Here is a 15183-nt window from a genome sequence, read left to right as displayed (position 1 = left end):
TTCATGCTTAGCGTGCGAATATCGAGTTATGGATGCACGGGGAAGTTTGGAGGGCAAGAAAAATGCGTAAGAGTAGCTCGAGGCGCAGCCGAAAGCAACTCTAGCTTTTTGAGTGTTCTCCAAACTTCCTAAGTGGATCCAGAACTCGATATACGCACAGCTAAAAGCATGAGCAAATTCTTCTATAACAGAGCGACAACAAGGATCTGCGCGGAGAAGCAAAATTTGCTGCAGCTGGTGTTCCGACAAATTTGCGAAACGTGCAACTTGCGAGTTTTTTTCGGCTTTGTCTTGCTTGTTGGATCAGGACCTAAAAGGTCAATGCCGACAGAAAAATTAGGCAGTTCTTCGCTGGTTTCTTCCATATTTCAAAGAGAAGGAAAACTACACTGCAACTTAACAGGACGGAGACTCTGAAGCCGGGTAAAAAAGAAATGCTCACATCATCTTATTTACGCGCGGCTGTGCGTAAATAAAGATTTTATTCATAGCGGCTCAACAGGACTTGTATAGGGAAAGCACGCGCGCTATGTTATGAAACTAATTCGCTCGCGGCTTAAATACTTTGCAAGCATTTGCGTTGTCATTAGATGGTTTCTTTTTGGGTTTCCTTTCAAAATTATTTATTGTCGAAACCAATGTGTCGACATCGATGGGAATAAATGCGAGTAACGTGTATCCCAGTAATATGTTCCGACATGCATTCGAGAATAAGCCGTAACGTAATAAAGATCGTCGGTGGAAAATGTCGTTTGAGATTAGGAGGGTGAAAAGACAATAGCAGGTAATTTAGTGTTTACAACTGGGTTGAAAACGTAAATTAGCCACCGTAAAGGTTAAAAAAGCTGACGTTTCGAGCCGAAGGGCTAACGCTCGAAACGTCAGCTTTTTCACCCTTTACGATGGTTAATTTACGTTTTCAACCCAGTTGTTAACACTAAATTACCTGCGATACTCTCCCACCGACGCAGCACCACAGTTTCTTAGAAACTTACCCCTTTATTCATTTGAAAAGACGATAGACTTCTTATCTTGTCTCGCAAATCTTGCCGTCTGGAAAATCAGATGCTCTGTTCACGGTACATAAAACCTTCAGAGGCGTTCAGTTATTCATCTCTCAAAGAATTCAAATTCATCTCGGTTTTTGTTCTTTGTACTTTTTTTCCAGAGGATGAAAAACTTCGTCGCAACAAACGCAAACCAAGACCCTGTTCTAAAGCCGCGGCTATACGAGCGATTTTTTGCCTGCAATGGTGATGCGATTTTTTCTTGACATTGTCACGTCGCCGGCGCGCGGTGGCGGCTAAACGGGTGACAAAGTTTGTGATTTTGTCACGAAAAGTTCAACTCATCGAATTTCTCGCGATTTTTTTCAGCGATATAATGGCTGTCGCCATCCCAGCACTAGGGAACTTAAGCAACGGAAGTTTTCGGGGCGACGGCGACTGGAGTGGCAGAGGGAAGCTGGGACCGATGTAGCCGTCGCCTCCCGCCAAATTCAACTGTTTAAGCGGCAAGTTCATTCAGACGGCGACGGAGTGGCTTTCCAAAGAAAAAAATGACTTCTTTTAAAGAAACGAGAGAATTAACACTGCTGTGTTATGCTGAAAATTTACTTTCCGATGATGAATTTCTCGTTTTATGGGAAAACAATCAGTCAAGCAACCCAGATTTTCCTTGGGACAGTTATGGTCCGTTCGACCTCGAAAACATAGATGAAGCCGAATGCAAAGCAGAATTTCGCGTAGAGAAAAGAGATCTTCCTACACTAAGAGAAGTACTCGGGATTCCACTCACTTTCAAATGCCCACAGAGGACTATATGCGATGGAATGGAAGACTGTGTATGCTACTAAAACGGTTAGCTTATCCTTGTCGTTTCAGCGATATGATCGCGCGTTTTGGAAGACCTGTTCCTGAACTGTGCATGATCACGAACCGAGTCATGGATTTTATCTATGATGCACATGGCCACCGAATCACTCAGTGGAATGACACTATACTGAATCCCAGATTGCTTGAACAATATGCCACTGTCATCACAGAAAAAGGAGCAGCTCTAGACAACTGTTTTGGCTTTGTTGATGGTACCGTACGACCGATCTCCAAACCAGGAGATATGCAGAGAATCGTTTACAATGGGCACAAGAGAGTACATGCTCTCAAGTTTCAGTCGGTTGCCATACCTAATGGGCTCATTGCCAATATGTTTGGCCCTGTGGGTAAGTGCCATTGAACAATATTACTTTAATACTGTTTGCAAAAATAGGGGTAACATTGATTTGAATAACCTGATGCAGTTTTTAAAGGACATGGCTAAAATTTAATGAAAAGTCATTTGCCTATATATGGCAGTATATAAAAAGTACTGCTTGATCTTAGAAGTTTGGAGCAAATGTAAGAACAAAAGATCACTACTATCACTTCTGTTGCTGTATATTAAAATTAGGAAGCCATAGGTTGAACTATATAGTAAGTACCTTAAGTTTATTACTTTGTTTTTCTTTACTTTAGAGGGTAGGAGGCATGATGCAGGGATGTTGCATGATTTTGGGCTACTTCACAACCTGGAAGCCTATGCCTACTCAGCAACAGGGCTACCGATGTGTTTGTATGGCAACCCTGCTTATCCCCTAAGAGTCCATCTGCAGGGGCCATTCCGGAACCCCCACCTTACTCCCTTGATGGAAGCATACAACAGTTCAATGAGTTCAGTAAGGGTGTCTGTAGAGTGGTTATTTGGAGATATCATAGAATATTTCAAGTTCATGGATTTTAAAAAGAATCTCAAGATAGGAATGAGCAGCATTGGAAAGATATACATTGTTTGTGCAATTCTGCAAAATGCTTTGAGTTGCTTGACAATACTGCAACATTTTTTTGACCTTGAGCCTCCCACCCTGCAAGACTATTTTGCATAGCTGATGTGTTGAAGAAAAGAGAACTTTATCTTCTTATGAAATTGTATAATTTGAAACAGTTATGATATGCAATAACTTGGACATTACCTTTTGAAACTTGAGGAGCAGCCCCTCCCAATCAGCTGATTTAAAAAAAATGCATATAAACCTATCATGGTCAAGGGTTGTTGGGTGTAGCAGAGTTTATGAGGCACAAAATTTCAGACACTTGTTATAAACATATATTCAACATGTACAGTCCAACAATTTTAACCAATAAATTAACAACAAAATGTTTAAGCCTTATTTGTCTTTTTTCGTACCAGCTTCTGCATGACTGAGAAGCCACCAAAGTTTCCAAGAGGCATTTATCATAATAAGCAAATTCAAATGATTATAACATGAAAATGTAAACATTTCTTTCATAAATGCCATTGTCCTATGAAAGTTAATGAACATAAATTCAAATCTCTCTCTGCAAAGTGCCATTCAAAAAGACACCATTGGCTAACAACAACAAATTAAGTTACAGTAATTAACAGTTAATTCCTCTCTTTAGGCAACATTTTTTCCATGAGGGTGAGCAATGCTTGATTCATCTGCTGTTGTTGCTGTAATATCAACAGTGTTTGGCTTTGTTGATCTTTCCTTAACTGTAGCTCTTCCTCTCTCAGAGAATGTTCTAACTTTGCTTTTTCTCTGAGAAATTCTACTGCATCACTGCCACTTCTCCTTTTTTTCTTTTTGGCTCCTTCCTCTCCACCCTCTCCACCTCTTTTGCTGGTTTTTCCAAACCGTTCCATAGCCTTAATCCGTATTTCTTCTGCTGCCTTTTTATCAGCTTCAGCTTTCTTCTTTCCTTCTTTATCACTTTCAATAGCAGCATCTTCTTTTCCAATAAGATCTTCAATGATCTCATCAAGTTCTCCAACCTCAGCATCTATTCCAGTTGCTTGGATTTCTTCTGACATCCTTCTTTTATACTTTGTGCGTAACAGTGTCCAACGATCGCGACATGACCGTTTTGCAACTTTAAACTTTGGGTAACCCATTGCATTTAAATTACCAGCAATAGAATCCCATAATTGACCCCTTTCTGGAGTGCCCTTCTTGTATTGAAAAAGATCACTGATTGTCATTTCACCCAGAAGAGCCTTGTCATGCTGCTTTGTCCATTCCATCACTGTTCTAGGTAACATTAAGACAAAAAAAAGATTGTTTTGTTTATTTGTGATTGATAGCTGCACATGCAACAGAGAACAGAAACAGGCTAATTTAAAATTCTGGTGCAATTGTCTGGTTGTCCATGAAACATACAAATTTTACCTTACAACAATTATTGTAAAAGTTCTAACACTAGACATGAAAAGCTATTTTTCAGTTGAACGAGGACAAGAATAAACCCATACAACCATTTATGGCTAGATCATTTGCATATTTTTGTGTTGTAAGAATTAAAATTCAGCATTCCTGCATGCGTAATTAGCAATGAATTTTAGAAACTACAGCATCTCAGAATTTCGTTAGATTGAAAAATCTTTCAAACCTTTGAATGGAGAAAGTTCCAACAGATGCAGTAATATCGAATTCTTAATTCTTAATTTGACACAAATTCGCTGTTTATTACGCATGCATGGATACTGAATTTCGAAATCTGAATAACGAAAGCTAGAAAGTTTATATAAATAATCGATCCATTCATGGAGTCTTGGGCTGGTTCGACCGTAAAAAAAAACATTTGTCATAAAAAGACAATTCAATATCCAGCTGTGTACTTTGGAAAGCTCCCTCAAATCATAAATGTCCGTTTAAAGAAAAGTTCAGTTTATTGGAGGCACTGATTTCTCAAGAAAATATAACTCGCTTTCCAAAGGTTTTTAAAAATGAACTTTTCACTGAATTGCATTAAAATAACATTCTCGTGAAATTAGCGAGACCAAGCAGTTGTAACATGTTTACATGTTTATACTTACAGCTAAACCTTTCAGTATTAGTAGAGAAGTGAACTATCGCAATTCGCTGTAAACTACTGTTTTCCCGCTGAAAATAAATAGAAATGGTCAAATAAATGAGTTCAAAGTACACCCTGGCTAAATATTTTTGTACAAATCTACAGACAGATTCAATTGTTATTCTCACTTACGATTTTGTGCTTGTTGAGTGGACCATTATATGCGATTAGCTAGAAAGAAGAGTAACTCACAAGTTAGGACGAATTTAAGGCAAAAAAGAACAGTTAAATCGAGCTAAAAAGTCACCTGTATATTAACAATGAAATCAAAAGTAAGATTTCGAAAAATAGCATTTGTTAGAGGTCACAAAAATGACCAAAACAGAAAACTAACACTCACGTTTTCACCACAACGGCAAACACCCGCTCTTCACGTCGTCGACGTCCCTGCGACGGCTGGGAAGTTGGCTAAATCATGCGCAGTAATGCACGGGTCATGACTTAACTTCCGGTCTACGTCGCCGTCGCCCCGAAAACGTCCATTGCTTAAGTTCCCTACTTGCACGAGGGTGGCTACACGGGTAGTTTGCACCGCGCGCTGGCGATGCGACAAATTTAGAGAATATCGCATCACCATTGTAAGTAAATAATCGCTCGTGCAGCCGCAGCTTAACATTGTGAGATCTGGAATCGGGCTACCTGTCAATTTAATTCAAGAAAGCTTCATTCGTGACCATTCACACTGATTCAAATTTTATTTGGTTTCATCACTCTATGTTTTCATCTCTCTCTCTGAAGTAAGAGGGACTTAGAGTCTGACCTTCCTACGTTACAAAATGAATTTTGCTGTCCTCTTATTGACTCGCTTCAAATTGAAGCCGTAAACATTCAAAGAAAGTAGCTATTGGATTCTGAAATTCATCCTTGTGCAAAATACTCGTCGTCTTCTTCCTTTTTTGTTATTTATTTACTTTTTTATTATTTGTGTCATCACAGAACGAGGTTTATATCTGGCGACTCTCCACTTTGTTTGGGAATAATTTTTTTCAACCGAAGGAAAACGTTGAGAAAGGTATTATTATCATATTATTTGTTTTCTTCCGGTATCCTTCGGATCATTAAAACGTTTCATTCGAGGCCTATTAGTTGTTAAACTCAGTTGTTGAATAGTTGATGAAAGCTGTGTATAATAAATTTTCGTTGAAGATCATCATCCGTCTTATTTCAATTCAGCCAATTGAATTTACCATGATGCACTTTGGTTAATTACATTGTAGGTTTTTTAGCTCATTCATGTTGAAAGCAATGATTGAGGTATCTTGGTGATGTTGACGGAAGTTATCGACCGTGGACGGGAGTTGTATTCCATGGACAGAAGTTGCATTGTGGACCGTGAACGGAGGTCAGCATTAGATTCCATCCACCAAAACCACCTTGGTCGAGAGGGACTGAGATGGAATGATGGAAAAAAATTACGAAGCTACGACAACATGCCGACTTATCCCGATGACCCAAGTGTATCATTTGTTTGGGAAATTGCGTCAAAACTTTTTACTAAAGAAATGGTAAGTATTAATTTATTGTTCGATTGTAGTATTATAAAACATTTTACGCAATTTTATGCAGATATTTCACGTATTTAAAAGGTACTTAGATATTACGTAGTTTTGGTGGATGTCATTAGGGAACATCCACCAAAACTTTGACCAAAACCATCAACAATATATTTTTTAAATTTTATCTATAGCCATTGTTAGATGTTCAGGGAGACAAAAGATTTATACCACTAATTAGCAGTTAGTGCTCTGGCTAATTATTTTTTATGGTACACAATCGCTGACCGACCAAACGTTCATAATGATTATCATACACTGGAAAAATCATCAAGTTTCCATGCATGTATTATTTATGGTTTTTTGGTGGTTTTGCTGTGGTTTTTAACAAAATACCATGTGTGGAAAAAGTACTCTTTTTCCACACATGGTTTTTGCACAAATCCACTGATGGTTTATAAACTTTCCAAATGTGGAAATTATGCATGCACAACATTGGGATTTATCATGGTAATTGGAATTCCCAAGAAAGGAAATCGCAATGTCCAAGATTACTTATCCCACTATGGAAAATGAAATACCATGGCAGGTTTTTCTATGGTCAAGCCCACAGATGGATAAAATTTACCACACTTGGAAAGTGGTTTTGGTGGGAAGCATGTTAATCACAATTTCCATGGAAGGAAATCTAGATTTCCAATGGAAAGGACCACATTGTGGTCACTTTAATTACCATGGCAGGTTTTTCTATGGTCAAGCCCACAGATGGATAACATTTACCACACTTGGAAATTGGTTTTGTAGGGAAGCATGTAAATCACAATTTCTATGGAAGGAAATCTAGATTTCCAATGTAAAGGACCACAGTGGTCACTTTAATTACCATGGCAGGTTTTTTTTTAATGAGGCGAGTAGTGATTGGAATGTACTAAGTGGTGTATTTTAAAGTAAAAGTAACAACAAAGAAGCATTTAAGTAATGAAATTTATAATTTCGTATATGCAACAATGTACTGTGACTGTAAAGTACAAAAAAAAAATACCAAGTACATAGAAAACCAATCTGGTAGTTAAAAGATTGCGACTGAGGAACTGACCCAGCCTGTACAAGAAACCTTTTCCTTTTTAAGATGATCTCTGACCCCAGGCCAACTTCCAGATGAGCAATGTTTAAGATTAAGAGCACACACAATTGCCCAGATAATGGAGTTCTTTACTAGCTTTTTTAGTTGTTTCAACCGCCAAAATATCTTGAAGATCTCTAAACAATTGCAACTGACAGGGTTTCAATGCATTATCACAGGATGCCTGTGTGACTTTCAAAGTGAAAAACATCCATTACTTCAACATTAAACCGTATGTTGGATAAAAGGCAATTGTGTAGCTCTGATTTATATATAAGCTCAACAATTTTTACAAAATATGATCAACAGAAAACATCAACATTATTTGTCCATGTACATGAAAGGAGTCCATACATTTACAGATAATTTTTTTTGGCCACTTTTAACTGATCTCTCCTTTGTCCACTTCCACATAACCATGTTCCAGGAGAGCATTTGCTGTTGCCGTTATATAGGTCTTTTTGTTTTTTCTTTTAGGAAGTTTAACACAACATTCTTGAGATTTTTTAATTCCTTGGATCTTTGTCACAGATGGCTTGACCAATGAAACCATACTAGTAACGCACAGTCACATGATACCTGTACATGTGTGACCAGTTCTGTAGTCAGGCTCAACAATTCTTACAAAATTTGATCCATAGTAATTTAACATCAACATGTGTCAGTTCTGCAGTCACTGGCTCAATTATTCTTACAAAATATGAACCATAGTAAACATCCACATAATTTGCACATGTCCATGTACATGAAAGGAGCTAGCGCTGTCTATACATTTAGAGATCAATCTTTTTGGCCACTTTCAACTGGTCTCTCCTGAGGTTGGTAAGGTCTCCCTCTTTATCCACTTCAACATACCCATGTTCCAGAATTGATGCTTGAAGGAGTTGAACCAAGGAGATTATTAATTTCTTCAAGTAGAAGAATTCGTCTTCTCATAGTCTTGACGCCAATTTCCTTCAAGTCAGCACGTTCACTGATGCCTCTAAGAGCTTTCCCACATATTTTCTCAGCTAAAATAAACAACAAGAATGATTTCATATTGTCTTTATAATCAGTCGCCCAAGTAAATGTTCCATTATATGTCTGAAGGAAATATTTTTTCCTTTCGATTTTTAAGTTTTCTTCCTTTGCTGGTACATGCACTAGTACTACTGCTACTGGTAATAGTAAAAAAGCAAAGATATGCAAAATTATATGTCTTAACCCTATTCGTGCCACGGGCCGATCAGATCAGCCCGCGCGTATACACCTATTCGTGCCAGGGCCGATCTGATCGGTCTGAGGTCTGCCCAGTGATATAACGAGCAATTTGATTGGTTACTAAGGCACAGCTAACACATTAGACCAATAGGAACTGCTGTTCTATCAAATTGTTAGTCACCTTCGCTAAGCCTTCATGTTTCAAGTCAGTTGCCCAAGTTTGTGCGTTTTCATTTGCAAAGAAGAAGAAAACGTTAACATGGCGGCCATTTTGTTATGTAGTTCTTTTCCGAATGTGTTACATGCCCTCAGAACAAAACAGGACAATAAAATCTTGGAAATGGAATCTTCAGGACCTCAACATTCATCGATAACTGATAAATTTCCTTTGGTAAGATGGTAAAGGACAAAATCTACTGTTAATCGTACCGCGTTGCGAAGCGACTTCCAAACATCCACGGATCGCAAGCGTGGCAAAAATGCTCGAACTGACAGTAAATATTTTACTTTCCTTCGTCTATTTTGGATTATGGAACAAGATTAACCATCACTCCTCACGAATATGTCTGTTTTGGAGGACTAGGATGGAGACAGAAAGGTAGAATTCAACATCTGTTTCATGTGTGTTTGCAGGGTAGCGTGAAGTGATAGAAAATAATTCGCTTTGGCACTTGCAGACCACCCCCCTCAAAATCTTGGCACTAACAGGGTTTAATGTACAAACCTTTAAAAAGCTCAAATTCCTCTTTAAATTCTTTTCTTTCCAGCCACTGCAGAACATCTTCCACACTCCAATCTTGAGCATGCAAACAAAAAACACACTGGTTTCAGTTTCAGAGTTTGTACCGAATTAAGCTATGCTTGGTAGGTTTAAAACCCGCGGCCAAAACCGGCCCCGCGAAAACCACCCCCCAAATACCTGAGCCGGCCAAAAAAAAAAACACACCTGTGTTGACCCTGCCGTTATTCATAAATAATTTTTTTTTATCTCAAATTACTGCTCTCCTGCACAAGGAAAACACCACAGTGTCATAACATTTATGTCTGTGTAAGTTGTACAGAATGATAACATACCTTTTAGTCCTGTATTTTAAGATATTTTAGGGACTTTTTACAATTTTTTTTTGTATTATTCGAGTTTCGAAAAAGAAGTGCGGAGGAGATGAAAATTTTAGTTATATTTTAAAGTCTGTTTTGTGAACAGTTTGTCACGGCTGACATGTATTTTAATTCGTAAAATTGTCCTTCAGGATGTCTTTTTGTAATAAAAGAAAACTTCAGGAAATAATTATTTGTCAAAATTTACTGTGCACATGGTTTATTTTTTGTCTCGTGCGTTTGAATTAAATGCCGTAAAAAAGCCAGGTTTTTAGGGGGTAGGTGCGCGCTAAGTCCCCAGGCGTCAATGGGTTAAAAAAGGTTGACTTTGAAAATTTTATGATCACTAATGAAAGAAATGATGCCTAGCGAAAGATGTTGCCGATCAAACTTGTACAGATTAGCTAAGAAGCGAGACATTTTCGTACAGCAACTCGTCGGCTTTCTTGATACTAGAATTAAATTTACAATTCCCTTCCTCAAATGATCTAGCATCAAGCAACCTTCCGAAACAAGATGGCGTCTGAAACCGTGAAAACAATATTCGCGCCATTTTTTTCTCCAGTGGATGGTTTCAACAAGACCTACACTTTATCAGTCAACTTGAAAGATACTTGGTTTCATTTTAAATGTTTGTAATTATAAGGTCGTGTAAATGATTTAATACTAAAGCACTGACCTTTGACGTCGACATTTTCCTTGCAGTCCTCGGCGCCCAACGATGCTGGTTCAATTGACGGTTCAATCTTCGATTTCTTTGAAACCGTTCCTCCTTTGGCAGAGTCTGGAAGTTTCCTTGCATTCTACTTCTTGAAAATCTTGCAGATCCGTTCTTCTTGATCCGTTTCACTTTCAACGGAATAGCTCGGACTTGACTGCGTAAATGGCGTGAAATCTTGGTCCAGAACTCCAACTTCTTCTTCCGAATCGACCATCTTCTCGCAGAAACACAAACTTGTGCAGCAGCCGAGCAATGAGCACAAAATTTCGTCTGACGTGCAGTTTTGATCCCATTTCTAGCGGGAAACGACACGACTCACGCGGAGCTTTCTCATTGGTCGAAATTTCAGTATCCGCTGACCATAAGTTTGGAGGAGAGGTTGCAAAGCTGTTTAGCAAGAAAACATGGCGGAGAAGGCGGATAAACGTTTCGGATCCTTTTTTCCCTCTTCGCGTTGCTATTGTGCTGCAAGGGTATCTGTTCATGTTCACTGCCCTTGCGAAAACTGCAAGGGTAAAGCTGTGAACCCTAAGACGCAGCAACAGCATCTTTTGTTATCAAGTCAGCGTAAATTAATCGTTGGACGTGAGGTTGAATGTAGTGCAGGTGGGTGCGCATTTTGCTAGCTTGTAGTGCTGATCTGAATCTTAAATATGTTATTATGAAAAGTTTGTCATTTAGAAAAGAATATTTATATCATAAATAAGAAATTAAGAGAAAGCGAAGAATGACTCACGTAAACTGACGCTCAAAATTTATTATGCTGCCACGGTCAGCAAAATATCAGGGATTTCCTATTATAACAAAGAAAAAAAGATCAGGGAAAATCTTATTATCTTACATGCTTATCAAAGTCCTGAATAGTTTGAGTATTCGATTATCTTCCCAAAAAATAATGGTGCAAAGCGATCGATTGTCAACTGAAGTAAATTTTTGCAACAAAGAATACAATTCAATGAACAATTAAATTTCTGCAAGCCAGGGAGGAATTCTGTTTTCCTGCCTTTAAAAAATTCACTTACATGTACTATTAAAAACTGAAACTTGTAGTAGTCATTTCAAACAATTTCCACCATTGAAATTTTAAAATCCAAGTTTACTTAGTTTGGAAATTTTAATTTCCATGACAACTGTGGATTTTTTTTTCCATGTTAAGTAATGTCAAACAATTTCCACCATTGGAAATTTAAAATCCAAATTAACTTAGTTTGGAAATTTTAATTTCCATGACAACTGTGGATTTATTAATTTCCATGCTTAGTAATGTCAAACAATTTCCACCATTGGAATTTTAAAATCCAAGGTAACTTAGTTTGGAAATTTTAATTTCCTTGACAACTGTGGAATTTTGAATAACCATTAAATGGAACTTCACAATTTTCCATGCAAGGATATTGACATTTTATTCTTTGGATTTTTTAGTTTCCATACATCACATGGAGATTAATTAACCTGATGTGGATTTTGTATGGATATTTGCATCCTTTGAAACTTAACCTCAAAAAACCACAAAATAACCACATTTGGTTTTTAAACAGACTGTGGAATTTTTGAAAACCATACAAAAACCACAGTGAAGTCTCTGTGGAAATTTTGACTTTTTTCCAGTGATAACTCTTAACACATAGAATAAAGTGGTTTTGGTGGATGTTTCTCTCCATCCACCAAAACCACCACAGAAATTTCTGCTACTTCCTTACAGAAGACTGATGTGACCTGCTATTTGGAGTACATAACCACAATCTATTTCTTTGTATGTAGAGATATTTTGGAAAGTTCTTGAGTCAGCACCTTTTATTATTGAAACCATAATCATAACATGGTGCATAACATAGAATACAAAAGGTTCTGGTGTGGTAATCATGTAATCTTGAAACAGGAGAGTTTTTAACTGACTTAAACTGATTTAAACAAACATTTGCAACAAAATTCCAGGTCCAGAAATTTCTTCCACTATTTCCGCCAAAATCATAACCTTTAAGTACAACAAATCAGCACATTAGTAATTGTTATCAGGGGTCTGAAAATCCTATAAATCTTTCACATTTATTTCAAGTAACCTTTAATTTCACATGGATGAATAAGTATACACTCAACATGCAGAATGTCTTACAGTTTACAAACTATTTCCCTTTTTATGGATAGACAGTGAAAGGCCTTTGCCACATTGGTGAATCAAACCATTGTATACCATGCATTTTGTGATAATTGTTTGTTTTTGCTCACAATACCCAGAAAAATGGAGGGGATAAATTTAAATAGCAAATTCTATGGTTAAAATTAAATAACATTGGAAGATCAAATTAACTTTGTACTGTTTAAAATTCAGTTTTGGTTTCTTGCTTATTCCAGCCTCTTGATATTCAAAAGCATTCCTTGTCATTTTTGTTTTCTTCTGTGTACATAACTTGAAAAATAAACACAGAGAAAGGAAACCACAAATGATTAAACTTGAAGCTAAAGCAAAGTTTAAGTTGAGCCATAGCTGATCCAAATACTGAGCACTTTGTATTGTAACCCATTTAGCAGTAAAGTTTATCTATATGTCTGCCAGCTTGTCACAAGTCTTACCCCTCTCCTTCAAAAGTCTCTATAAATAAATTTTTCTTTGTGGTCCCTAATTGATGATTAGTATATTACAGCTCCTCAATTTTCCTCTCTCAAGTCAAGGTTACTCTAAATTTAACAAAGTAATGGACTTGATAAAACTCAAACTATAACTCAGCTGGCTGCTACTTGCAACCTTAATTTCTAGATATCAGTATACAATAATCAATATGTTATAAATAAGAACCCTAATGCTTAATTTTGCAGTGATCACCTTCCTCCTTTTCATTTGCCGACCAGACTGGAACCTCTATAGGTGTGTTTGCTTGTTTTGAGTGGGGATGGAAGAAAAGGAGTCATGCCGCATATCTGATTTATTAAATCGCATTTGTTCTGTTTATACATGAGTAGAACTACCTTGTTCTCTGAAAAAAATAAAATTTCTCGCATTTTTATCTGTGCTTCGCATTCAAACTTCCTTGTGTCTTGGACAAGAAATCTTATTTTCTTGAAAACAAAATCTTTGTTTCCAGCCTTCTGTAATAGGTAAATATAACAGTGTAAGATGAGTGACAGTGTATTTCTCAAGTTATTTTTTGGAATGTGACAAAACGGAAGTGTCATAGTGTGATAAGGAGCAAACATATGATTGCTTGATAGAATGCAAAAAATGCAGAATTGCATATATTTTCTCCTTTGTCAGCAGCATATGTTAGTGAAAAGTTCTTACAATTGTTAACTTCTAAACCATCTTCAATTTAGCCAAGATTGAACTGTTATCACGTTTGTCATAAAAGTATTCTGAGATTAATGTCATATGACCCATTCATGTATTTGACCTTTCAAATTAGCAAGCCATAGTTGACAGAAACACAAAGGTTGAGGATAAAAAGAAATTATTATATACAGTACTTCTTCTGTATCTTTTCGTTTCCTTTTCTCTCCAGCTGTTCAATCTATGCCGTGCTGGCAATTGAACACTTTCCTTCCCAAAATTAGGAAAGGCACACCAGTAAAAAACGAATTTTTGCTCCTTAAATATCTCATGCATCTTCCCCCAGTTTTTTGTGACTTCTGTCCGAGGAAGGAGGTGTAAGCATTAAATTAACCCGAATGATTCCACGAGTGTGGTATCATCCAAGCCATGCCAGAGGACTTGAACTAGACAAACTAGTGAAAATGCACAATAGCGATAGCAAAGCTTTGTAATGCTAAAGAGCTATATCAAATATATATATAAATATATGTTCCCGAAACCTTTGACGGCTTTAAAGAAAGAAAACTTCGTCGTCAATCCTGTTTAAAATTCCGCAATAAGTTTAAGCGCCTCATCAACAGAATTTACGTATCCTAAATTATCTGCATGTCTAACATCAATGGTTCGCGACTTAAAATTCTCGCTATGCTGTTTCTGTTTGTTCCTCAAGAATCATGGGATTTACAGCTTCGGATGTTGGGCTACATCACTTGCGGATTTCCGAGAATCTTCGGTTATGTTTTGCAAGTCATTAAATATTCCACCTCAGTCCCTCTCGACCGAGGTGGTTTTGGTGGATGGAATCTAATGCTGACCGTGAACGGAAGTAGTCTCGCATGCTACCCCTCCCCACTCAGTAAAAGTCAAAAAAATTAATTTCGATGAAGCTCAGAAATTCACGTGGAAAAAAAATAAGATTTTTGTATGGTTTAAAAACAATGATAACTCAAATCACATTTCTGAACTTCTAAAAATGCAACTTGAATCGAAAAGCCAAAATGTTCACACCTAGGGGACCCTTAGCGGGTTCATTTCAAAACACGCCGTTATCACGCAGAAGAGCATTAGCATCAGAGACAGTCATATTGGCAAGCCACGCATTTGCGTTCGTCTTCATCTGGTATAAAGTTATCATTACTCTATCATTGTGCTTGTCCTCGGGAGCTTTTAAACATACAGTAAACACATTAATCATAGCGGCCAAGATGGTCTAAATATTTTCTTTCGAGCTCCATTATTTCGGTCCGGACTTGAGGCTCGCTCAGACAAAAACAGCAATACCAATCCGGTCAGTACAAAATACAGACTGCAGACAGCAGACCGGGTACAAAATA

At 37.4% G+C, this 15183-nt stretch overlaps 1 protein-coding gene, 2 long non-coding RNA genes and 1 pseudogene across 9 annotated transcripts; 2 read left to right on the top strand and 2 right to left on the bottom strand.

Moving 5' to 3' along the window:
• The first annotated feature begins 1408 nt into the window (after nt 1–1408).
• LOC149045356 (uncharacterized) lies at nt 1409–3194 on the top strand (annotated as a pseudogene). The gene is made up of 2 exons (XR_016187114.1): nt 1409–2221; nt 2514–3194. The product of XR_016187114.1 is annotated as an uncharacterized LOC149045356 (transcript).
• Nucleotides 3119–5411, bottom strand: LOC149045355 (uncharacterized). Of its 5 annotated transcripts, none has more exons than XM_089208124.1 (3): nt 5251–5411; nt 5043–5081; nt 3119–4082 (listed from the first exon to the last, which is right to left on the bottom strand). In XM_089208124.1, the coding sequence occupies exon 3, from the start codon at nt 4078–4080 to the stop codon at nt 3442–3444; it is 639 nt and encodes a 212-aa protein (XP_089064250.1). In that variant the 5' UTR covers nt 4081–4082; nt 5043–5081; nt 5251–5411; the 3' UTR covers nt 3119–3441. The 5 variants fall into 5 exon arrangements, with proteins under 5 accessions (XP_089064250.1, XP_089064249.1, XP_089064251.1 ...); XM_089208123.1 differs by having other exon boundaries at nt 3119–4087; nt 5251–5397; XM_089208125.1 differs by having other exon boundaries at nt 3119–4087; nt 4881–5396.
• An 841-nt stretch (nt 5412–6252) lies between these two features.
• Nucleotides 6253–14670, top strand: LOC149045353 (uncharacterized). 2 transcript variants are annotated; one of them, XR_016187154.1, is made up of 2 exons: nt 6253–6415; nt 14520–14670. It is a non-coding gene; the product is annotated as an uncharacterized LOC149045353 (long non-coding RNA). The 2 variants fall into 2 exon arrangements; XR_016187155.1 differs by lacking the exon at nt 14520–14670 and adding an exon at nt 13360–13553.
• On the bottom strand, nt 7374–11084 carry LOC149045354 (uncharacterized). Its single transcript, XR_016187135.1, has 3 exons — nt 10504–11084; nt 9451–9522; nt 7374–8536 (listed from the first exon to the last, which is right to left on the bottom strand). It is a non-coding gene; the product is annotated as an uncharacterized LOC149045354 (long non-coding RNA).
• Nucleotides 14671–15183: the final 513 nt, after the last annotated feature.

The sequence above is a fragment of the Pocillopora damicornis genome, chromosome 5, assembly GCF_964200805.1.
Source record: "Pocillopora damicornis chromosome 5, jaPocDami1.2, whole genome shotgun sequence".
Classification (NCBI taxonomy): Eukaryota; Metazoa; Cnidaria; class Anthozoa; order Scleractinia; family Pocilloporidae; genus Pocillopora; species Pocillopora damicornis.
Note: the sequence above shows the minus strand (reverse complement) of the source record. Positions and strands in the feature narration are given on the sequence as shown.